This window comes from Sinocyclocheilus rhinocerous, unplaced genomic scaffold, assembly GCF_001515625.1.
Source record: "Sinocyclocheilus rhinocerous isolate Xijiao unplaced genomic scaffold, SAMN03320098_v1.1 scaffold1405, whole genome shotgun sequence".
NCBI classification, from domain to species: domain Eukaryota; kingdom Metazoa; phylum Chordata; class Actinopteri; order Cypriniformes; family Cyprinidae; genus Sinocyclocheilus; species Sinocyclocheilus rhinocerous.
Genome location: NW_015645543.1, coordinates 472,151 through 496,758, shown reverse-complemented (window position 1 = coordinate 496,758; position 24,608 = coordinate 472,151). Strand labels below are relative to the sequence as shown.

General features: G+C 36.2%; 1 protein-coding gene across 2 annotated transcripts in view; it reads right to left on the bottom strand.

Annotated features, from left to right (window-relative positions):
* Positions 1-24,608, bottom strand: part of LOC107706485 (ankycorbin-like) — a 46,961-nt gene that overhangs the window by 7,079 nt on the left and 15,274 nt on the right. For both annotated transcript variants that reach the window (XM_016510208.1, XM_016510207.1), the window contains exons 3-12: positions 18,161-18,291; positions 14,060-14,148; positions 13,893-13,957; positions 11,267-11,324; positions 10,343-10,413; positions 3,369-3,475; positions 1,918-2,105; positions 1,136-1,161; positions 712-792; positions 450-539 (exon numbers count right to left, since the gene is read on the bottom strand). In XM_016510208.1, the coding sequence (XP_016365694.1) occupies positions 450-539; positions 712-792; positions 1,136-1,161; positions 1,918-2,105; positions 3,369-3,475; positions 10,343-10,413; positions 11,267-11,324; positions 13,893-13,957; positions 14,060-14,148; positions 18,161-18,291 (906 nt within the window). The remainder of the gene's footprint in view (positions 1-449; positions 540-711; positions 793-1,135; positions 1,162-1,917; positions 2,106-3,368; positions 3,476-10,342; positions 10,414-11,266; positions 11,325-13,892; positions 13,958-14,059; positions 14,149-18,160; positions 18,292-24,608) is intronic.

Genomic DNA, 24,608 nt, shown 5'->3' with positions numbered 1-24,608 from the left:
TGTTTTCTTTTTATTTATTATATAATTTAAAAAAACCTTGCTACGTGTACTGCGTTTAAGCTAACTGAGACTTGTTATAGCACTTGCATATCATTGCTCTTTTGTTGATTTTGATTGCTTCCATTGTCCTCATTTGTAAGTCGCTTTGGATAAAAGCGTCTGCTTAAATTATTAATTAATGATTATTAAATAATACTTTTAGCTTTTTAAAATGTTTTTAGCTGTTAAAAATATGTAAAAAATGTTCATTTAAAATGTAACTTTTTTAGCTTTTGGTAGTTACTAAAATTTTATTTTTATTATTTACATTATTATTACAATCAATATTATAATTAATGATAATAATAAATATACTTATTTATTACACTCAATATTATATTCTTAATTTATACTTACTTTTTTAGCACATCTTACTAATACTAATACACCTTAACACTTCACTATTTTACCTTGTAATTAAATATTTTGGATGAATCACTTTTGCTGGACAAAGGAGTTTCAGTTGGAGTAAAATATGGTGGTGAGTTGATACCAGCCGACTGAAAAATAAGACAAAGGAAAGCTTTAAAGCAAGGCAAAGCTTAAGGACAGAATGGACACAGAAAAAATGGTTAATTATCAGCTGTACATTCAGAAGTCAACAAATAAATAATTGCATCTAAGTCTTTTAGAAAGTGCAGAGATCACAGATTCAGCACTATGTGCCTTTACCTGGATTGGGCTAATGGGAGGAGGAGGTGCTTTTCTCTTTTTGGGGGTGGAGCTTCTGTCCTCATTTAACTTTTGACCATGCTGAGATTGTGTGCAGTATAAGGAGAGTGGCAAAAAGAGATAGGAAGACGAAGTATAGTGTTTAAGTGGTTAGTGAAATAAACACTGTATACTTAGTTTGGAAAAAGAAAACAATTATCACTACAGCGTGAGGCAAACGCCAGTGCATATTTCTAACTGTGCATTACGGGAATGTTTGTCAAATGTGAGAAAGAAATATTCAATCAAAAATCTAAGCATTCAGTTAAACTGTGAATTTTAAGCATCTACAAAGAACGTTTGCAGGTTCTGTCAATCAGAAAATGAGGAAAACCATCAAGTCTGAGGGGATAAAAATTTATGAAATTAAAATTAACTTGCTTACCTGAGGGGTTCTCGCTGAACTCTTATCTGCTCATACAAAGATACAGGAGGGGAAAACATGGAGTGGGGGGTTATGATGGGAAAAATGAAAATGGCATGTCATTGCTGGTGCTTACATTAGTCATGCTGTCCTAATCTTTCCTTGTTTCATTATTTCACAAACACATCTGAGAAATTCTGCAAAAATATTGATTAACTCTCTCTTTCACTCCCTGGACATGTATGGAAGCAAGAGGATTTTTTTTTTTAAAAACGCCACTAGATGGCAATGTTGAGCTAAAAAGCTCTGAAGGCCACAGAAAGGAAAAGATGACAATCCACAAACAAATAATATCAACTGGTTTCTTTTATTTAATACCACTGGGAGGAAAACGATGTTGCAAATCCCAGGGGTTCCTCAGTGTATCCCAGTGAATATTTTACACTGAACAACAACTGGCTTGTGGTTACACCTAAATCGCAGTTGTGCTGATGTCATACTCCGTACAACAGCACTAGCTCTTGAAAAATTGGTTAAACCACAGATCTGGCAATAGTATGTGAAGAAATGTTACTGTTATTGTTCACTTTTGAGTGGAGTGTCATTTGGTTATTATAGAACAGCAACACATTATATATAATGTCCATGCTACATATAACAACTTGCTAGCAATAGCAACAGCAATAGCAATAACAATATGGAATTGCATAATGACCAATGGTATTTTAATCATAATTTGGAATGTGAGCTTTACAACCAAATTGTGTTAATTGGCATGATGACATTGGCATTCATGAGTTTACCTGACTCAGACTGCTGTCTGTGAAGGGCCGTGTTGAGAGCGGTTCGGACCTCACTGCTGCCTGACAGTTTGGCGTAATGGAGCACGTCATGGCCAAACGAGTCCACCATTTGCAGGTCAGCTCCCCTCTGCACCAGCAGCTCGACAGCGGCCGGACAGCTGCTCTCACTGGCCAACATCACTGCGGTTCTGCACAGATAACAGCATGTCACTTCCACTTTCATTCAAAAGGTTGGTGTCAGAAATGAATACTTTAATTCGCCAAGGATGCATTACTATTATACTATTTTTTCAAACTTTCAGAAAAAACATGCAGCATGGTATCCACAATAAATAAATAAGCAACAATTTAGAATGATTTCTGAAGGATCATGTGACACTAAAGACTGGAGTAATGACTGCTGAAAATCCAGCTTTGCCATCACAAAAATAAATATATATATATTTTTTAAATAGATTAGAATAGAAACTGTTTTTAAATTGTAATAATATTCCACAATATGGTAAGCATAAGAGACTTCTTTCAAAAACTTTTGAATGGTAGTATACTGTATGTACTGCCTTAAAGGGATACTCCACCCCAAAATGAAAATTTTGTCATTAATCACTTACCCTATGTCGTTCCAAACCCCTAAAAGCTTAGTTCGTCTTCGGAACACAATTTAAGATATTTTGGATGAAAACCGGGAGGCTTGTGACTGTCCCATTGGCTGCCAAGTAAATTACACTGTCAAGGTCCAGAAAAGTGTGAAAGACATCGTCAGAATAGTCCATCTGCCATCAGTGGTTCAACCGTAACGCAAGCAGCGTACGCAATTCTGTGTCAACCGCAACACAAGGATACATTTTCTACGTGTATTTACGCTTTGATTTGACCGAAAACAGTGCATCCGTGCAGCGTGGCTGACACAGAATAGCGTACGCTGCTTGCGCTCAGCGGATATTCTCCAAAATGGCGCTACAGTGATGCGGAGACAGAGGAGACGAATTGTTGAATAAAGTCGTTATTTTTGTTTTCTTCGCGTACAAAAAGTATTCTCGTTGCTTCATAACGTTACGGTTGAACCACTGATGGCAGATGGACTATTTTGACGATGTCTTTCATACTTTTCTGGACCTTGACAGTGTAATTTACTTGGCAGTCAATGGGACAGTCACAAGCTTCCCGGTTTTCATCCAAAATATCTTAAATTGTGTTCCGAAGACGAACGAAGCTTTTACGGGTTTGGAACGACATGGGGGTAAATGATTAATGACAAAATTTTCATTTTGGGGTGGAGTATCCCTTTAAGATGGATTACGCTATTATACCGCAGTTTAGTTACACTGTTGGCATCCCAATTTAGTTTATTCAGCTCACTTGGCACTTTATGATAGCAGGAGGTAATGTTTAAACCGAGAAACCTTTCTTATCAGCAGTCTCAATATTATGACTGATGTCCAGAACCATACCTGCCATTTTTGTCTCTAGCGTTGATGTCAGCGCCCCAGTCCAATAAACTCTGGCAGACCTCTGCGTGTGCATTTCTAGCTGACAAAAGCAGAGGCGTGAAGCCATCCTAAATGAAAAAGAGCTTTGAGTCAACATCATTTTTCTTTAAATACCATCTTCTGCGTGTTAAGAGGCTACTTTATATTAATAGACAGTACATTAGACAGAACTGGAATTAAACAGCAAGACATTTATCACCAAAATGTATTACAGCTTTAGACAACTAATGTCAACAGAGGTATAACCTGATGCATTCAATTCTACAAGATAGTAGTGCACAAAGGTGATCATTTCCCCTTTTCATTTCCAAATTACCTTAGGCAAACAATACTCTGAGAGTGAAAGGAAGAGCTCAACGCTCCCTGCCTGCGACCCCAAAGGTCACAGGGGTTCTGCCAATAATTCCAGAGTGAGAGAAACTGACACCTCATCAAAAGCACATTTAGGGTGACAGGGCTAAATTTGATCTGCAACCTGAAAATTACACCATTTTTCTGTACAGCTTTGCACGAATGCATAGGTTTTCTCAGTTAAAACCTCAACAACAACAACAACAACAAAAGAGGCTGTGCATGCAAAACATTGAGAGCTACAAGGTATTGTTTTAAATTCTGCTGATGTTATGCTATATTTGAATAATTTATAAAGAAAAACGAGTATCATTCTTTTTCTTCAGGAAGCAAGAGGTGCATATCCTGACTTTCTATGTAAGCTCACAACATGGTGTGGTTTTTCCCCGGAACGTGTGAGGAAACTTGACACTATGTTGGTGCTAATTTATGGTACAGACACAAACCTTATTTCATAAGCTCTTTAAGCTTGTGCGTGTTCGAGGTATACCAAAAAGATTTAAAGTCCTCTTTAGATGCTTTTCATTTTGTATCTTAACTGGCAAATGCTTAGTCATTGCAGTCCAGGGGATGGTTTGAGCTCATATGGCATTAAGAAGAGAAAATTAAATGATTTATTACAATCCTATGCGCTGGCTGGTTTCTACCCTGGCATGTATTGAAGAGCCAGAATTTAACAAGCTAACATTTAAGACATATGGAAGGTCAGCACTCAGCCCAACAGGTCAGGGAATGATATAATTGCAATTTGAACTAAGAGGAACATTTGTGTGCCCAATGTTTGAGTGATAAACAGAAAATAATTACCTATTTTGTAGCTATTACACATCACATCAAGGTGTTTTAAGTCACATTTTTTTGTGCATTCTAAGAGCGACCTTTAAGTCAATTGACATTTTGTAGGTAAATTGTTGTGAAAACATAATTGTTCAACATTTTTTCACAAGCCCAAGCCATTTCTCTCCACACAGCAAACCACATCAATCCCAATTAATTAGTTTATAACTGCATCAGCACTGATAAACACAGCACAAGTCTGCTGTGGAGAAAGTTTGCTTACAACATATACCTCAAGGGCATTCACAATCATGCCAATTTTGTAATGGCTAAGTCACTGTAATAAAAACATTAGGATAATTGTATCAGAAATTATTGGCTTGTTTGCATAATGAGGAATATACATTCATCAGTCTTAACTTAAAACAGGTTTTCAGAGAACATTGTATCCAACAAACCATTTTATAATGTGTTGCCGTGCTATTGTGCTCAAAGAAAGTGAACACCCTAAATACTAAGTATAAGTTCTTCCAGGCATGATATTTTAAACTGTTCATATGAACTTACACCCTCATAAAAAAAAACCGTACCTTATTTGCAGAGCTGGATTACGTAATCAGATTCCAAAAATTAAGATCTTGAAATTAGATTAAATTACATTTTGAAAATACTTGGAATCAGACTACAGTTACTTTATTATAGATTACATATTATTCACATAATAACAAATTATTCATAATTGATTGATTCTCCTTAATTTTTCCTTTTCATCTTTTAAATTTTCTTTTTTTTTTTTAAATAACATACCACTAATACACATTCAGAAAGTCTTCCACTTTTGTGTGCATGCACACAAAGACCAGTCACTAGTCAGTTGGTTATCATTACACAGAAAATTGAGTGGCCACAAAGCATTTGACCACTGGAATTACAAAAATATAATTTCAGTTTTAACAAGCTTTTTTTTGTTTTTTTCTTCAGCATTTCAACATTGCATCAACTACTGATGAACACAAATTTTTATTTGAATTATCACAATAAGGAAGTCGTGATATCACAATTATCACTAATATCACCACTAATTCCGAGTATGGGTCACCATACTTGGCCACATGTCACGTCACTTTCACTTTCACTTTTTAGGTTATTTCACCATGCATGTCTTTGGAAGGCTTTTGTCTTTCAAACACATTAAAATGCAAATATTCACTTTATTTCTTATAAATATAATGCATGGATTCCCAAACTTTTTTTTCAGCCAAACCTCTTTCACCTAATATATTTATGAGAGATTTTAAGGTAATAAGTTAATAATTAAGTATCACATTTGCATGTTCACATTTCTCTGGCGTTGGTTAGTGGTCATATGACATGCAGGTAAACAAACAGAATATTTCATTTTTTTTTTGTAAGAGTTTTATTTTGATTGATGTTATTTCAAAGTGATTTAATTTTACATTATGATTTAATTAATTATTTGCTTTTCATTAAACTCACAAAACCCCTGCAGTTCCTTCAAAAACCCCAGTTTGGGAAATCTTGACGTAATGGAATGTTTAATGTACTTTATATGGTCAGTAACAACGAATGGAATATTTTCTCTTTTTTCGCATTTTTATATAAATTTGGTAAGATTGTCATATTTAAATCAATGTGATAAACAAGTTAGGTGAAAAGTAATCCAAAAGTAATCAAAAAGTAATCATCTGATTATATTACCTAAAATGTGTAACATAATGGATTATCTTACTAACTATAATTTGTGTCATGCAATTTGGAATCAGTAACGGACTACAATTTGTAAGTAATCTACCCAGCTCTGCTTATTTGCTCCTAAAAGTTGAATAGTAGCACCTTAAGTTATAAGCATACTCTAAGGTACTAATATGCACTTTTTAGGATTAAATAAGTTACATATGTGTCCCTCCATGTGACTGCCCCATAGGTTTTATCTAAAGGTACAATTGTGGCTCATTTTGGCTGACAGTGTATAAACTTATGAAAGCGTCAAAAAATGAAAATTGTTATTTATTCACCCTCATTCACCCACACAATATGAATTTTTTTTTTTTTGCTTTTGTGCATTTGCTATTCATTGAAACTGCATGAAAAAGAGCCTTCAAAATGACACCCTTTGTGTTCAATGGAAAAAAGTCACAGTGTGAGTTTGCAATGACATGAGCAACGAAAAATGATGACAGAATTGTAATTTTTTGGTGAATTATCCCTTTAAAATATATCTACATTTTTGCAGTGTAAATTAGAAATCTATGCACACACTGCATGCCTTATACTCCTGAGGGTATAAGTATCCCACATGTTGCAAGGGAAAATAAGAGGAAAAGTAGCAGGTGTGAGTTTTCTAAATTAGACTCTTTAGGCTTTTGCTAAGCTTTCGGTGGTTCAAAGTTTTCCATCCATTTTCCAGCTCAAAGGCAAACTCCAAGATGAGTTTTAATCGGAAAAGGAACACATCAGTGGATTTGTCTACTGCTAACAGCCTGGTTTTTGAAAATAAGGTCCAGTGTTTTCTAAGCGTTCATCAAAGGACCATTATTTGTGCTCGAGCCAAGAATGCTATTGCAACATTAGTTGGGCTACGTTTAATAATTTAGCAGTGAAAGCAGGTATTTCCGCATGTTCAAAGCAATGGGCTGAGTGGGCGAGAATCATCAGAAATGTGCCAAGCTTGCCTCAGAGGATGACGATGGTGGATAATCAGTGACCGAAAGCAGAAGCAGCCTCTGATGCACATCTACTCTGACACTCTCTCTCTCATTCTCGTTTCTGTCTGCTGAAGCTCTTCAGTCACGGTTGTCTAAATTAGAGCCACAGCTTGAGGGTTCGTTGCCTCCCACACCGACCCTCTGTCTCTGAGTAATTTACTGCTTGAGAAGAAAAAAATGCTTTATTTCATTGAAGCTGCTGACATTATGACAATTGAGATGTGTCAATTACAGAATAGGTGATCATGTAAAATTGAAGACAAAGGCTGTTAAACTAACAGACAAGAACAGCGGTTCAAGGAATAGTTCACCCAAAAATGTATAAATTAATATTCTGCTCACCCTCAGGCCATCTAAGATGTAAATCTTATCTATTGTTGCGCTTTTGTTGTTTTGATTGCTTCTATTGTCCTCATTTGTAAATTGCTTTGGATAAAAACGTCTGCTAAATGATTAAATGTAAATGTAACAGAAATGGAACAGATTTTGAGAAATTTAGCAAGACATCACTTGTTCATCAATGTGTCCTCTGCCGTGAATGCAGTAAACTTTTCACTTCACAAGATGTTAACTAATGAAATGAAGTCTTGTGGATTATTGTGATGTTTTTATCAGCTGTTTGGACTCTCATTCTGACGCCACCCATTCACTGCAGAGGACCCATTGGTGAGCAATGATGTAATGCAAAATTTCTCCAAATCTGTTCCAATGAAGTAAACTCATCTACGTCTTGGAAGGCCTGACAGAGAGTAAATTTTTAGCAGATTTTAATTTCTGAGTGAATTATTCTTTTAAGTCAAAATTTATATATATATATATATACATTTTGACTTAAAAGAAATTTTGACTTAAAAGAATAATTCACTCAGAAATTAAACTCTGCTAAAAATTTACTCTCTCTCTATATATATATATATTAGAGCCCGACAGATATTTAGTTTAGCCGATATTATCGGACGATATGAGCCTGTCGCCGATATATTGTATCGACGAATATGCCGGCGATATGAACTTTTTTTTTTTTACAGAACATATAACAGCAGATTAAATGCTTCTAAATGGTGTAATTACTTAGTTTGTCCAGCAGTTTTGCTCCATTGTTTGCTACTGGTGACCCAGGTCAGTGTAGTGTAGAGATGCGCGGATGAGCTCAAACTTCACCCGAGTCCGCTGCTTCAAATTCACTTGCCACCCATCCCCACCTATATTTGATCGTCACATTACAATGATTCTAATTCTTAGTTTTGCATGATGATATGATGAATGGATGGTTAATTTTTAACAGCAGATTCAGTGATGTTAGAGACTAGAGCTGATCTGCGCATCACGGCACACGTCTGCGGCGCATTAAAGCCTGTGTTACGGTCACCGGAGCTGATTGCGGCCACTCAGTCAATGCTGGTGTTTATACCGGCGGAGCCGCGGCCCAGAACTCATGCTTATCACATCGGTCACATCCAGTGGTGGAAAGAGTAGTGTAAGGCCACTGAGACAGCATGCTGTTGTTGCACATAAAATATATTTATGCTTTTGATTCACGTAAAAGAGGCTGGGAAATTTTTCATGCAAAATGCAAAACTATATCCTGCATTTTGTTCTGCTACCTGCAAAAATGGATTAAAAGAAACTTGACTTTAAAGGAAGTTATGCTTGTTTTCTAGATAACAAAGCGGCTCATTATAAATCATTCCCGTCACAAACCATCTTTCTCTACCATACATTTTAGAGAGGATGACTTAATGAACGTTGTTTAGCTGTTGCCTCTTTCTACCAGCAGTCTCCCCTGACAGAACATAGCTATTTGATGCATTATTAGCATGAAATATTTCTCTGGAGTTGCATCAGGGTCGTTCATCCTTCCCCGCAGTCAGTCTAATCTCTGGGATAAAAGCGCTGTGGGTCTTAACACTACTATTAAAGGATAACTGTGAATAATTGTGGATTTATTTCTCAATTAAAATATACACTGCAGGGAAAGCTCCAACCATCCAAAGAATGTTGAATAAGAATAATTTGTATATTTCTTATAGATGCCCAGATAAGTCAGATGCATATTAATGATTTCCTGAAATAGAGGGGTAAATAAGGTCAGTACGATGGCCAATAGATTAAATTAACAATTGAGTTTTAGCATTGTGATGGTTTCACATTACAAGAAACTTTTTAACACCGAGGTATAAAAAGTGTGCCTGGATGTGCCTGACTGCCAATATTTTTCTTTTGTTTCTTCTGTTGTTTTGAAGTATTTTAGTTACTTAAAACTATATTATATATAACTACATATGTGGGATGATTGTTAAAAGTTAAAATAAATGGCAGATGCTAACACTAACCAACCACATATTTTTATGCAAAATTGGGAACATTAAAAAATAAAGCTGGATGTAAACAAGATTTGTACAGAATGTTTCATATATTTACATATTCTAAGAAAACAGATAGGAATGTATTTAATGTATAACAGATGTATATATTTTTAATATGTATATATATTATACATTTTAAATACTTAATAAATATTTATAATAACATATTAAATATTAATTTATATTTAATTTATAAAAGTTATTAACACTCTCAATATACATTTGTATGGTATTACAAATGTTTTTTACCAAAATATGCTAGATAGTTTTTTGTTGGTGTTGTTGTCTGAGTTATGAAAATAAAATCCCTACTACCTGTAAATAAAGAAAGCAAATTCTTTTTGTAGTACTAGTCAGTGATCTTGTCATTACCCAGACAGAAGCCATTTAAAAGCAGCACTGTGAGACTCTCAAAGGAATAAAAGAAAACAAACTGTAGAAGAAAAACTAAAAGACAAGAGCAGAGCAGAGCAGAAAAACAACCTCGGACAAGCAATCTCAAAGTAACAGGGACCTCAAGTGTGCCGTGGGGATTTTAATCAATGTAGCCGAACTGGGATTCAAACCCACAGAGAACAGTCTTTGAGGAGTTGTGTTTGACAATGCACATGTTTGAGGTTGACCACAAGCAGTTTGAGATGCAGCAAAACACATGCAGAGAAAGACGGGAAAGCCATTTTCACAGCAGTTCAGACAGCATAAGACTCATACATACCGAATCCTTAAGATTGACATGACACCTGTGCTTGCACAGAAGCTGAACTATCACAGCGTCTCCGCTGGCAGCTACAGAAGAAAGAACGAGAGGACAGATAATCAGAAGCAGTTCTTTATCCCCACAGAGACACAAACAAGAGTTTAACAGCTGGCTAACAAACTCCTTAAAGTGTAATTACTGCAAACACTTTAAGCTTTCCCACAGAGACCAAAACCAGGCTCACAGTGTGTGACAGCACTTATTTCCAAACAATTATTAGCGACCCCTTTAAAAATTACAACATGTTCCATTTCTCAACCAATCACAGCCATTATTCTCATGCAGCGGATGGGCATAAATGCATCCTCCAATTAACTGAAGGATTTCTCTGCTTTGTAGTCTGTATGAAACCATGTTTTGCTTCTTGTTTTTCATTGTGGGATAAATTACATCCTTCCAGCAGACTTCTGACCTCCAGGTGGCAGAAAGCTCCTTGCTCTTCGTGGCCTATCCCACCCCAGTTCTATCCATAACAGCTGGAAAAAGGCTCAGTTATCAACAAACAAGCTGTCAATTTTTTTCCCCTACACCACACTTTTTCTATAGAGTGAAATGGGCTTGCTAGGGAGCAATTTTCTGAACGAAGTGTCTCTCCATAAATAAAAACATGTTTTTTTTGTGTGCGTGTTTGCCCTCTACACCTGGCAATTTGGTGCAAATGGTCCACAATAACATTCTGTGCTTGGGAGTAGAGTGGCGGCAGCAAAGTCGTGGGGTTAATGTTTGGAAGTGCACATTTACACCATGATACCACTCTGAGCAAACAATCAATCCTCAAAGAGGTCTATTAAACAAAAATAATGAAAGAGAACAAGTCATACTGAAGATAAAGCCTGTTGCTTGTCCTTGAATGGCTCCTCTCAGTGTTAAAGTAAACCTCACCTGCGTGATGGAGAGCCGTCCTCCCTGAGCCGTCTAGCGCATCCACCACACACTTAGTCTGTAGAAGGAAGCACATTCAATTATTTCTTCAAACACTTAATCTAAAACCACCATGACATGTTCTACCCAGAAGGAACAGCTAGACACCAATTACGACCTTTCAATCAAAACAGCTACACTATTCACTTATTTTTTTTTTTTTATGTGAGTTAATGATGTGCGTTCCTATTAAACATTTAACAGAATGTCATGCTGGTGTTCATGGATGAACAGGCACAAGGCATTTATTTGACAGGCATTATCAGTAGAGATCGACCGATATATTGATTTACCGATATTTTCCCCGATATTTAAGCATTTTACAATAATCGGATATCGGTTTTGTATTATCGGATTCACCGATAAATGCCGCCATCTTGTGGATGTTTTGAGAATTGCGCGCAGGATCGCCATTGCACCACGGCTTCTGAAGGGAGAGGAGACGACAACAACAACGGCGTGCACAGGTACTTGATTTACTGTAGTTAGTAAACTTTATTTAACATAACAGCCATTAATGCACAAATTAGATGTATTACATAAATGCCTGATATGCAGTTTATGCAGCTTTTTTTATTGTTGTAATGTGAAGATTAAATTTAACATGAAAGACTGGTAATTTTCAACACTTTTTTTAAGATGACTGAAAGGAGGAAAAACCAAAGTGAAGTATGAAGTTTACTTTATAACAGTAAATAAATATCGGTTCTGCATATCGGTTATCGGGCACATAAACACGCAAATAATTGATATCGGTATCGGTTATAAAATGTCAATATCGGTCGATCACTAATTATCAGAGGAGAGGTGTCATACAGTATATTAAATCTGACTGCAGCAGCCAATCTGACCTAAAATTGTGCCTAATATGGAACGTCCAATTAAATGTGATTACTGACTTACAGAAATTAACCCTCTAGTCCATACTGCCACTATTATGTAAACGAGATTCCATATGTCCTCTTAAATCCCTCAAACAAGCTTAATTTAACCAGTAAAGAGACTCTTTTGTTGTCATTAGAAATGACTAGCCTTTCAATCTACTCTTTGGGAAAATTAGCCTAGAAAGTATTTTCATATTCATGGAAAATTTCAGCAGAATCTCAAGGCATTGGGGACATTAGAGCATTTGTTGTGCTTAGGAATCCAAGTAAGGACTTTTGGTTTATGACTGCTGGATGAAACTGAATTACTACTGTCAGGCCCTTTCATTAGTGCAGCAGTTAATTTTTCTGTTTCACAGGATCTCCAGGGGAAAAAGGCTAATGAATTCAACGCCGGCCTGGCTGTGTGAAGGGGAATATATTTCCAAGGCTTTCCTCAATAAAATCACACCATTCAAAACTTCTAATTTTTCACTTGAGCAACACTTTTAAGGGTGGAAGTTTAATGCTGGCAAAAAGAATAATGTACATTACCATTCAAAAAATTGGGGTCAGTATTGTTTTGTTTAATGTCTTGAAAGAAATCTGTGATGCTCTTCATAGCTGCATTTATTTAAATCAAAAGAGTTTTCTGTTTTAATATATTTTACAATTTAATTTATTCTTGTGTAAAATGTAATTTATGGTCACTTTATTTTAAGGTTGAATTCTCGCCATTAACAAACTATTAACTATGACTTTTGCCTCAAACTCCTAATTTTCTGCTTATTAATAAAATGGTAGTTGTTAAGCTTAGGTATTGGGTAAGATTAGGGATGTAAAATATGGTCATGCAGAATATGTGCTTTATAAGTAGTAATAAACAGCCAATATGTTAATAATAAGTATGGTAATAAGCAACTAGTTCATAGTGAGAATTGGTCACTATACTAAAGTGTTACCTAATTTATAAATGTGAAACCATAGATTTGCTGTTCAGAAGAAAGAAAAAAATATTATTTGAAATTCTTAAAATGTATTAAATTAATTGGATAAAAAAAGCGGCATTTATGTTTTAAAAAAAGATAACCGGATCACACCTTTCATGTAAAACATTTGACAAAAAAAGTTGTATAGGAGTTAAAATTTAGATAGCCGGTTCAAAACTGAGACTAAAAGTATTTTGGATATTTTCTGGATTTTGGTGTCCAATAAAATAATATTCAAACATTTTAAGTGTGTCTTACCGTGCCCAACCACTTTTTTTGGGGTCCTACTGTGTGAATACAACTTCTGTTGCAGTGGTAAATTGCTAATATCAATGCCTCTTTTAATCCATACTGGCAAAGCCATTAGTGAACACAGTTGACAGGCCATAGATATTTCAGATCTGTGCTGCTCTGGTAGAATCACACGGAGCGGAGAATGAGTCGCCCATGATGATAAAAGAGACGCTAGATAAGGTAACCGGCACTTCACCAAATCATCTTCGAACATGCCAGCCTGCCCACACACATCCAAACATGCAACACTCTCCAAGCTCACAGAGGGAGGCCGTGGGATTTGCTAGTTTACAAAACTGCAGAACGAAATCTGCTTCCTTTGTTTAGCTGGCACACATTGCATGGCAACAGACATGGCTGTTTTTCCCATTTGAATTCGCTCCATCTCTGTGCGTACATCGAACTCTCAGTCTATGATTCACAATCAATCGAAAATATTACCTGAAGCAACTTTTTGGCACACTCTGAATGGTTGTTTTTGGCAGCAAGGTGTAAAGCAGTAAACCCTGATGTGAAGAGGAGAAAACAAGACTTGTTATTTACATTTTATGCTATTAATGTAACATTAAAGCAATGCAAGAACACACATTAATCTAGTTGTAACCGACCTGAAGCGTCCTGCAGAGAAACATCAGCCCCGTGAGCCAGGATAACAGCAAGGCACTCAGCTTGACCTCGTGTGGCTGCTACATGCAGACTGAGAAAGAAAGGAGGGGAGAGTGTTATGAACACTTAATTTTAGTTGCAGATTAGCCATGCCACTCATATTTAGTCAGTTTGTACATCTTGTCTGTAACCTACATCCAGTAAATAGAGGGCACTTTGATTTCAAAGGTAGGTCAATGACATGCTCTACATATATGCTTGTCCTAAGGCAATTGTAAAGCATTCTAGTGTGAATGAGTGACATTAGATCAATGCTTTTCATTCTGTGTAGCAAGTCAAGCACAAAGCAGCAATTAACATTGTTGTCAAAATACATTAAGACCTTCAAAATTTTAAAGAAGGCTGCATTTATTTGACCAAAAATACAGTTAATAATATGAAATATGAAATCTAAAAAATTACTAGCTATTTAAAATAGCTGTTTTTTTATTTTAATATATTTTAAAATGTAATGCCATCATGTGATGACAAAGAAGAATTTTTAGCTGCTCAGGTATTCACTGTCACATGTTCAAACAGTTGTGCTGCCTAATATTCATGTGTAAACCATGATACATTTTTTCAGGATTCTTAGATGAATATAAAGTTCAAAAGATCAGCATTTATTTGAAAATGAATGAATTTTATGCATCCTAACTAAAAAAAGTAAACAGGGCCCCAAACTTTTAAACGGTAGTATACAGTATGTTTTAATGCACGTTTTGGAGATTTTATTTAAATCTTGAGGTTTCCATCCAATATTAACCTAAATTTACAAAAAATAAAATTAATAATAACACCCCAAAATTCACATGAAAATACATGGTTGGAAACCCAGCTAATGAGGAAAAATATTCATGTGTGGGTGAACGATTCCTTTAAATCTTTCATTAGTCATGAAATCTCTGACCTGAGGGCACAGAAAAAAAGACGTTGAATTGCTCCTTGTGATTAAAAAGTTCAGTGTTCTCTATTACTTTATAAATAGCTTCCACTGAACCACGCTGGTGTGATATCTACCATCTCTTCATTAATTGGCTCTTTGGAGGACAAACTTGAGAAAACACATTAATCTACATTAAATCGATTACAACCTATCTAGAAGATAAGGATCAAGATGCACTGGAATCTCTCTTTTGGGCAGTAATAAAGCTAACTGCAAAAGCTACGCAAGATGTCCTGATAATGACCTCGATAATTATGTCACTCACGGCAGCTACCTAGGTCTGACCTTTAAATGAACAAGCCAAGAACTTTAAATATTCAAATATGGCAATTTAAACAGAATATACATCACTCTAATGCTATTAAAGGTCAGTCCAGAAACAACTACACTGTTTTTGGAAGAATTAAAGCAACACGTATCACTGGTGCTTTTAAATTGGCCTGAAACACAGTATTTAAAGAGATCATTTACACAAAAATGAAAACTGTTATTTTTTTGTGTTATGAAGTAGAAAGAAAGCCATCACCTGTTTGACATTTTTCTGCTGAACATTAAAGGCAACCAAACATTCTGGTTACCATTGACTTCTATTGTATGGGGAAAAAGCTGATATATTTTTCAAAATATCTTCTTTTGGGTTACACAGATTTGAAACAATATGTGGGTGAATAAATGATGGCAGAATTTTAATTTTTGAGTGAACTTTAAATTAAGAAAAAAAACTTTCTTGGTAAAGTTTTAAAATTATGAATCTTAATCACAGGCATCCTTAGATTTAAAGGGGTCATATGACGTTGCTAAAAAGAACATTATGTTGTGTATTTGGTGTAATGCAATGTGTTTATGCGGTTTAAGGTTAAAAAAACACATTATTTTCCATATAATGTACATTATTGTTTCTCCTCCATGCCCCGCCTTTCTGAAACGCGTCGATTTTTACAAAGCTGAATACCCGTTATGCAAATCTTCCCACATCGTGACGTAGACATGTGGGGGCGTGTTAGAACTAGCCGTTTTAGGTAGGCGTGGTTGACTCTTAACTTTTATAAAGAATATCTCTTTGGATTTGAGACTTTAGTCTTTGCAACGTTACAGATCTTCTTTATGCACCAAGAGCTTGTAAGACACCAAACACTGCAAAAAAATGGCTTATCTTACTTAGTATTTTTGTCTTGTTTCTTGTCAAAATAAAATTCTTAAATCAAGATACTTTTACTAGATAAGCAAAATAACTTAAGGTATTTAGTCTTGTTTCAATGGGGAAAAAACTAAATTAAGTGCATTTTGCAAATTATCTGCCAGTGGGGTAAGTAAAATATTCTTAAAACGAGTATTTTACTTACCCCACTGGCAGATAATTTTACTTGTTTTAAGCAAAATGCACTTAATTTAGTTTTTTTTCCCCCCTTGAAACAAGACTAAATACCTTAAGTTATTTTGCTTATCTAGTAAAAGAATTTTTAGATATTTTGACTAGAAACAAGGCAAAAATACTAAGTAAGATAAGCCATTTTTTGCAGTGAAGAGAAAGAAAAATTGAAATCGCATCATATGACCCCTTTAATTAAATGTTCAAGTCAATTAAACGTTTAATCACTGCATTCTCCACAAGCTAGAGAGCAGATTCTTGTTTTTAACCCTGGAAGGTAGAAGCTAACACATTTGCTGCAGCATTTGCCTTGTGTTTTTGTAATTAATATGATCAAGAGCTCTTTCACAGTCCTTTTCAAGGTAAATAACATGATCACCGGAGCATATGATTATCAAATCGCACAGGGTCTCGTGCCCGACTCTTTCATTATCAGGAAATTATATCTCCATGGCGACTGTGACAGTTTGGAAATACAGCGAGGCTCTGTGTTCTGCATGTGCCTCTCTGGCTCGTGAACCCTCTGGAGCGCAAGCACTCGAACACAATGAACTCCTCAAACAGGCAGATAAGGATTTATTGTGAGCCTATGAGAGCGCTTCGGCTCAAGCCATCGTAACGCAGGACACTGGAGACTCATTCAGGTCGGCAGTGTCTGAGTTCATTACTTACAGAGTGAAGAGAGCAAGCTCGTCTCTCTGCTTTCACTGGAGCTCGCTCATTGATTCATCTCTGCTGTGCTGCCTATAGGAATGTTTCTTTTCTTTCTTTATAACTGATGTTTTGAAGGTACATGTCAATAGTCCATCTAACATGCATTACATGAGCCATTCTGTTAGACAATCCTACAAAACAGGAAAATCACTCAAATATTGTGTCCAAATCACGCCGTGCAAATTTAGGTTAAATCTAAGTCACTCAGAACATCCTAGCAATGCCCTAGCAACCAGATAGTACGGAGTTCAGCATGAGAAAACTAAACTTTCTTGCTAAAATATCACAATCTTATGATGTCAGACTCTAAAAACTCCTTTATGGTGGATTTAAATTTCTTGTTATTTTCACAAACACAATAAATCTGTCCACAACATTTTAAAACATGTATATTTTCCCACAAAAATGTAGACACAAGCAAGTAATTATTCAGGTTGAGACTCCAATAAAACAAAATCACATTAATCTCTGCCAAAACAAAGAAACAAAGCATTCAAACTTCTTTGAACTAGTATAACATATATTTAAGTGCCCTTCCTATGACTTCTAAGCAAAACGACAGAAAATTGCTAAACGAGAAAGTCAGAAAAGCTAAGCTCATTTTTGTAGGATTTCGAGTGTTTAAGTCATTGTTGGTTAAAATGCGTGTCATGCGTGATTTTAAAACTGGATGACTTGCATAAACAAATCGAGCGAACATCTGTGTGCCTGTTACGGTAAATAAGAGAAAATGAAGGCTGATGTAAATGCAATGAAAGAAAATGCTGATGGGGTAAATGAAGGACTAAATTTGTTTGACTGGAGTTTAGATTATCATTTCCACAGCTAAATAAACACTATGATGAATGGATGCAAAAAAAGCATAACTCGCATCTCTCTTTCAGCTGAAGTGTAAACACACACATGCAAATTCATTTTTATGCATTTCTCAAGTGGACTGCAGAAAATTCTCTCAAAACACTGCTGAAGTCACAATTAGAGCAGTCAACGTCTGATTAAAATAAGAATGAGAGCAATATCAGTTCCAGTACTCACGCAGACTTTCCCTCGCTATCAAGCTTGGTGGGACAGGCTCCTTTCTTCGACAGGAGGGAGGTGACTTTATCTGCTTCTCCATGCTCTACTGCACTCAGGAGACGCTCATCATTCTTGTTCCATTCATGGGCCTAAAGAAGAAAAAGTGGGAAAAAAAAATTAAAAACATGCACACAGCTCATAGATATAGGACAGATCTCACAAGTAACAAAGCACAAAGCTATTGTCATTATTGGATGAGAGGTAATCTGTGTAAAACTTTTAACTTTATACATTTTTCTGTATTGCTTTATTGCATTTAAATGTTCAGTTATTTTTGTTATAAGAAAAATGTTATTAAACCTGTTATACTGTATTATGACAGCACTTTTTTAAAACTAAATTTCAATATCGTGATAATACCGCATACCGTGATAAAAGCATTAGCAATTAATCGCAACATGAAAAGGAAAAAAAATCACTGGTGGCCTCGGACTTTTTGCCCACATCATGTCTAGCCTAAATGATCAAGACTTGAACATTAGCAGTAAAAAGCGACTTACAATAACAAACAAAAATGTGTGGTTAAAGTGTTCCCATTAAAACACCATTTCATTGTCCTCTTTAACAGACGGAGCAAATCCGGTCTTAGGCAGTTAAAAATTGTCTGTGAACTGGAAATAAACTTTAGCATTGTTTTAAAAGAGCCAATATTTCAAGTTCATGATTGACATCAGCTATTAGCTAACAACAGTTTTTCGTCTCTTCAGCAGACCCTAATGGAAATCAACCAGCTTTCCCTATTTGTCTTCACCCATGACCTTTGAAAAACATATACATATGAGCAGTGTTGGGGAAAGTTACTTTTAAAAGTAATGCATTACAATATTGCGTTACTCCATATATTCTGAGTTGCATTATTTTTATTCATTTTGAGGAATACTGAATCTGTGTTTTTTTCTTTTTTTTTGTGAGTGAGATGAATTAATGCATATTCAAAAATAAAACCAAATTTTTTTTTTAGATAATGTAATCTTGTTAAAATTTATTTAATAAAATTGGTATCGAAAAAAGTATCGTTCAGGAACCGGTATCGAAGTCAAGGTATTGGTATCGGTATCGATATTGAAAAATGTTGAACGATACCCAGCCCTACATATGAGTCAAACTCAAAGAACATGAGTTACTAGCCTTTGAACAAATGAGAGAGCATGCTGATAAGAGCTTTTACACACTCGGAGAGGTTGAGGAGAGAAAGACGAAAGAGTTCAGATCAATCACAGAAGCCGCTCTTAGTATGACTAAAAGGGGAATAGATACGCCTCCTCCAAACTTCTAACATGAAAGAATGATGCAGTGACACCAAAAGCCGCTGGATCAGTCTTGGCATCTCAAGCTATCTGATTCAAATAAGGGTTGGCAATGCATTAAATATAACAAGAAATATACATTGGAAATTATTTACAGGAGGCGCTAAAATCTGTACACATTACTGCCTGCTTGAGCTGTGAGTTAATAACCTATACCAGTCACAATTGCTCATATACTTTTTCATTGCATTGTATGGCATAACAACCCTTTGTAAATGGGAAGACTGATTGCTATTGACACTTGTGGATCCATACAAACAAACAATTTCCATCAAAGGCAGTGAGGTCAAAAGGAAAGCAATCATGTGAAACAACGGATGAAGTCACCTGAATTTCACCTACAATTTACAGGCATCTCAAAGGAATAAAACGCTTGTGGCATGAATCATATTATTTCCTTCCAGTTCTTGAAACCTCTCAGGAACCACAGGAACGGATGAAACAGTTTCCTAACAAGGGCTTATTCACAGCTGAGATTCAAATGCAGACAAATCTAATCTTTGTAACTGTGCATAACAGTGAAACAATGCCCAGTGTTGAACATAGTAAAGCAGAACAACTGCTTGAAGATCTCCTTTGAAGTTGTCAATGCAGGAAATAATTTTGAGAAGTCCACAGTTACTAAAACGTTGAAGAGTTCTGAACAAGCCAGAATGCAATTGCTCTAAATGTAGTCTAGGCAGTGAGCTGAAAGCAGACCACAGAGGTCAGTGGGTGAAACGCAGAGGCCACCGCTTAAATCTGTCACTATTTTTGAAATGCAGTGTAACATTACACGAGCCACAGTATACCAAGCACTATTTTTGGGAGCTGTTTGACTTTGGCCTACTATCTGCAATCAGCTGAAGCTATTTAAAGTCAACTCATGAATAGTGTTGGGCGATATGGTCATTTTTCAAATCATCATATCGTCAGCCTGTGAGATCGACGATACACGATATTATCGTGCATGGGTGGGGCAAGAGAGAGACTCTCTGTACTTGTCATAGCATAACTATTTGGTGTTTTAAACCGCGTGGGTGCGCGAGAGTGAGCCTATGGAAGCACCAATAATCTAAATAATATACTTTCAAACATACTGATAAACTAACATGTTAAATATAAAAATACTGTATTTAAAACAGCTAGTTCATATATAGTCAGACACAACTGTCATACCGCGCGTCCTGTGACAAGTTTGCCACATCGGCGCACAGACGTTATCAGTCTAAAAGGTCTGCAAAATCAGTCAACGGTGAAAATCAATAGAGGATTTCATTTAAAGACCAACAGTTTAACACTAAATATTGGACATAAATATAAAGTATTTAAAACAGGTAAGTTCATATATTTGGAGTAAAGTTAAATTGAACGGATACATCAGTCATACAGCGCTCCGGACCACGAGCCCAAAGCACCACCACAGAAACAAGAATGAGATGGATTCTAACATAACTGTGGCATTAAACTCAGTTAGTAAAGGGCTCGGTTAAAATATTGCACATATATAGGCCGTTCAGATTACTTGTTAAAGTGCAATGAAATACCTTATATCAGCAGACGATGTACGTCTGTTTGTGGTTGGAGACTCCTTCACCAGCTACAGGCTTTAAACCTCATTTGCACGCGTGTGTGTGTGCAAATGAGAAATGCGGTGCTGAAGTGAAATAGCGGGGCAATTTGATAGCCGAATTATAATAGGCCGCCTAATCATAATAATAATAATAATAATAATTATTATTATTATTAAATACATTAATAGGAGAATAAGCCTAATATCGTCTTGACTATCGACAAAGACATCTGCTATCGTCGATATCTCTGACTATCGTCGATACACGAAACTATCGTCTATCAGCACAACCCTACTCATGAAATAAATGAGGATCATTTGTAAAAGAACAAAGTCTGAATTAGGCTCCTGGCATTCTCTGGCGCTCAAACATCGTTAGCAGTGTATTTCAGAACACACTGACTGAGACTACACTTCAAAACAGACAAGCTGAAAAATCAATATGGGTCTATAATATTCCCTCAAATGTAAGAGAAGAACCAGGATCAAGTACATTTTGTTCTGAGGTAAATGTTCATTTTGTTTTTTTTGTTCATTTTTTCTTTTTCTAAGAACAGTTACAGCAAAACAGGAACAGAAATTCCAGTTCAAATTAAGTTGAACAACAACAGCAAATAACAATCTGTTTTTGACAATGATAATAAAATAAATGAAACTCTCTGAAAGTGTATGCCATATTGCCACACCAACACAGAGTTTTGGGTTACTCACTGATATTTAAGAATGGTACTTTCCACAATAAAATCTAGTTTAAAAATCTAATTTGTTCTTAGAAATGTACGCTTCGTATTCACATTGGTCTCGAACGGCTTCATTTTCGAGAAAAGATTCAATGTAGTGATATTAACAAGTAACCTATTTTCCTTAAATCTCATTGCATTCCAAATATTTTGAGATAAAACTTGGACTTCAAAGTTTTAAGGGAGTTGAAGCATGATATTTTGCAACCTAAACTAACAAAAAAAAATTTACGTTTTTAAAAAAATTATAAAAATTGAATAATTATAGATAGGATAAAAAAAATTAATGTCAAGTCATTGACCTTATTACAACTAGAATACAAGTGGACTAATACTACATCATATCAGCCTTGTCTCTTTTCAACCCTCTACATCATAGGCCTATATTTTTTCATATTTATTGTTTATTTTATTTTTCTTTATAATGAAGTAGTCTGTATCTAGTAGATTGTGAAAGAATGATTATCAGTTCCACACACAGATATATAAATTCTACATTTATTTAAACGGGGGAAAAAAACTTCCCTGGTATCGGATCGGTATCGGTATCGGCCAATACCGAACCCTAGGTATTGGAATCGGTATCGGAGGCGAAAAAGGCGGATCGGAACATCCCTATACTGTACTATAATATACACAAAGAATATCGGCCGATATATCGATAGTCGGGCTCTAATCTGGATGCTTAGCATGTAGAATAAAAATACAAGCAGGAATGTAAGATTACATGAATGGAATTATACTGGTATTGCGAAGGACTGTTCAGAACAAACATCACTGTCAGTTTATTGCCAAAACTGATATGATAATAAGCTTTTAATCCTCTTCTAATGAAAGAACATGGGAGAAGGAAAAGAGCAAACATTAGACTTTTAGCTATAAAAAGTTGTGAAAATCTACATAAACCTCCAAAAGAAACTTTAAACAACTAGCAACAGCCTGGAGATCTCCTTTTTGTCATGGTGGGCCTTTGCAAAAACAGGAAACACTTAACATTATCTCAAAAAAAATTATCCTAACCCACTGGAGAACAGAGACATATGGCACAAACATAACCTCAGTGTAAGCATTTCACTTTTATCTGATAAAAGTCCTCTTCAGCCGAGCAATATTTAGAGCCAGAGGCAAGATAAGTGGTTTAGATTAGGGATGTCAATGATTAATCGACGATCAATTAATTGTCGATAAGAGATGTAATCGATTAAAGCTATCGATGGTCGATTAAGCAATTTAATTTTGGGGTGCGTGCGGCTCATGCGCAAAGCACGTGCAAGCGGCTGTGAGTGACGGTGACGGGGCTGGATCTTTTGCTAAAATAATTCCCTAACGTAAAAATTACACTTTTAATGTGATCCAAGCTTTAAATGTACAATAAAAACAATACAAAGTCCTTCAACATGGAAAGCAATAGAAATTTAGTAACTAAGTCATGTTTAATTATTATTTCCCCAGATAATTGTTTCATATCGGGCACTGCGCTTTGACAGGGCTGCGAGACACGAGCAGGACATATTAGTGCTTATATACATATATACATACATACATATATATATATATATATATATAATACATTCCTACAACTTGTTAAGTCGTTCCTACGACTTATTAGGGTGTACTCACACGTGGCGATCTGAACCGTGCCCGAGCGCGTTTGACCCCCAAAGCCCGGTTCGTTTGACTAGTGTGATCGCTCCGTACCGGTTCGTTTAACCGTCCCTGGCTCGCTTGGAAGAGGTGGGCAAGAGCACGGTTCAGTTGGGCTCAGGCACGGTACGTATGTAGTATGATTGCTAACCGCGCCGGAGCATGGAACAGCTACTATTTTGTGTGCGCTACTGTCATCATTACGACCGCAAACATCTTCTATTACTACTACTACAGTACACTTTTCAATTAATTTAATTAAATCAAGAATATTTAGGTTTATAACGGGTCTGGTTCTCACCTTATTGATGAACAGGAATTGTAGTTTGCGAGTAAAGCTGCAAATTGAGCCCAGTCTCATGAAAATGTTTATCAATAGCATGATTTTCGGTTTCTATTTGGCGTGCTATTTATACGCAGAAATTGATTTTGGCGTGCATATAATACGCACCTACCACACACCCCTAATCCTAACCATTGCGTATCATATGCACGCCAAAGTCAGTTTCTGCGTTATGAATAGTACGCCAAATATAATTAGAAACTCGTGGCATTGATACGCACATTCATGAGATTGGGTTTGCAAATTCTTTCATTAAAGTCAGCTGTCTCTGTAATAATCCTCTGATGCATGCAAGTGAAATTCGCTGCACGGCATAAATGATAAATTTATTAGGCAGTCTATTAGCGAAAGTGGTTTTCTCCCTGTTATCTCTTACGTGACGCAAGCGTGCTCCAGTCCGGAATGTTTAGTGCAAGTGTGAGTGCAGGCCAGCGGGGGAGTGGGGAGGGGGATAATCGCACTTGGGCTCGGTTCAAGGCAACTGTGCCTAGTGTGAGTAAACCCTTAGTTTGTGGCCACGGTCCATGTTTCATTAATTTGTTCCCTAGATAACTGTAATGCGGTGTTTTGGGTTGTGTTTCTTGTTCATGTTTTCATGTCTTTTGAACGTGTGGGCTGCACACTGCGCTCCAGAGTCCTCTCCTGTCCACGAGTCTGCTCCTGAGGCCTCTTCTGTCCACGAGTCTGCCTCAGAGGCCTCTCCGATCCACGAATCTGCTCCTGAGGCCTTTCCTATCCATGAGTCTGCTCCAAAAGCTTCTCCTGTACATGAATCCAATCCAGTGCCTCCAGAAGTGGTAGCATCCGCTGCAGAACCTCC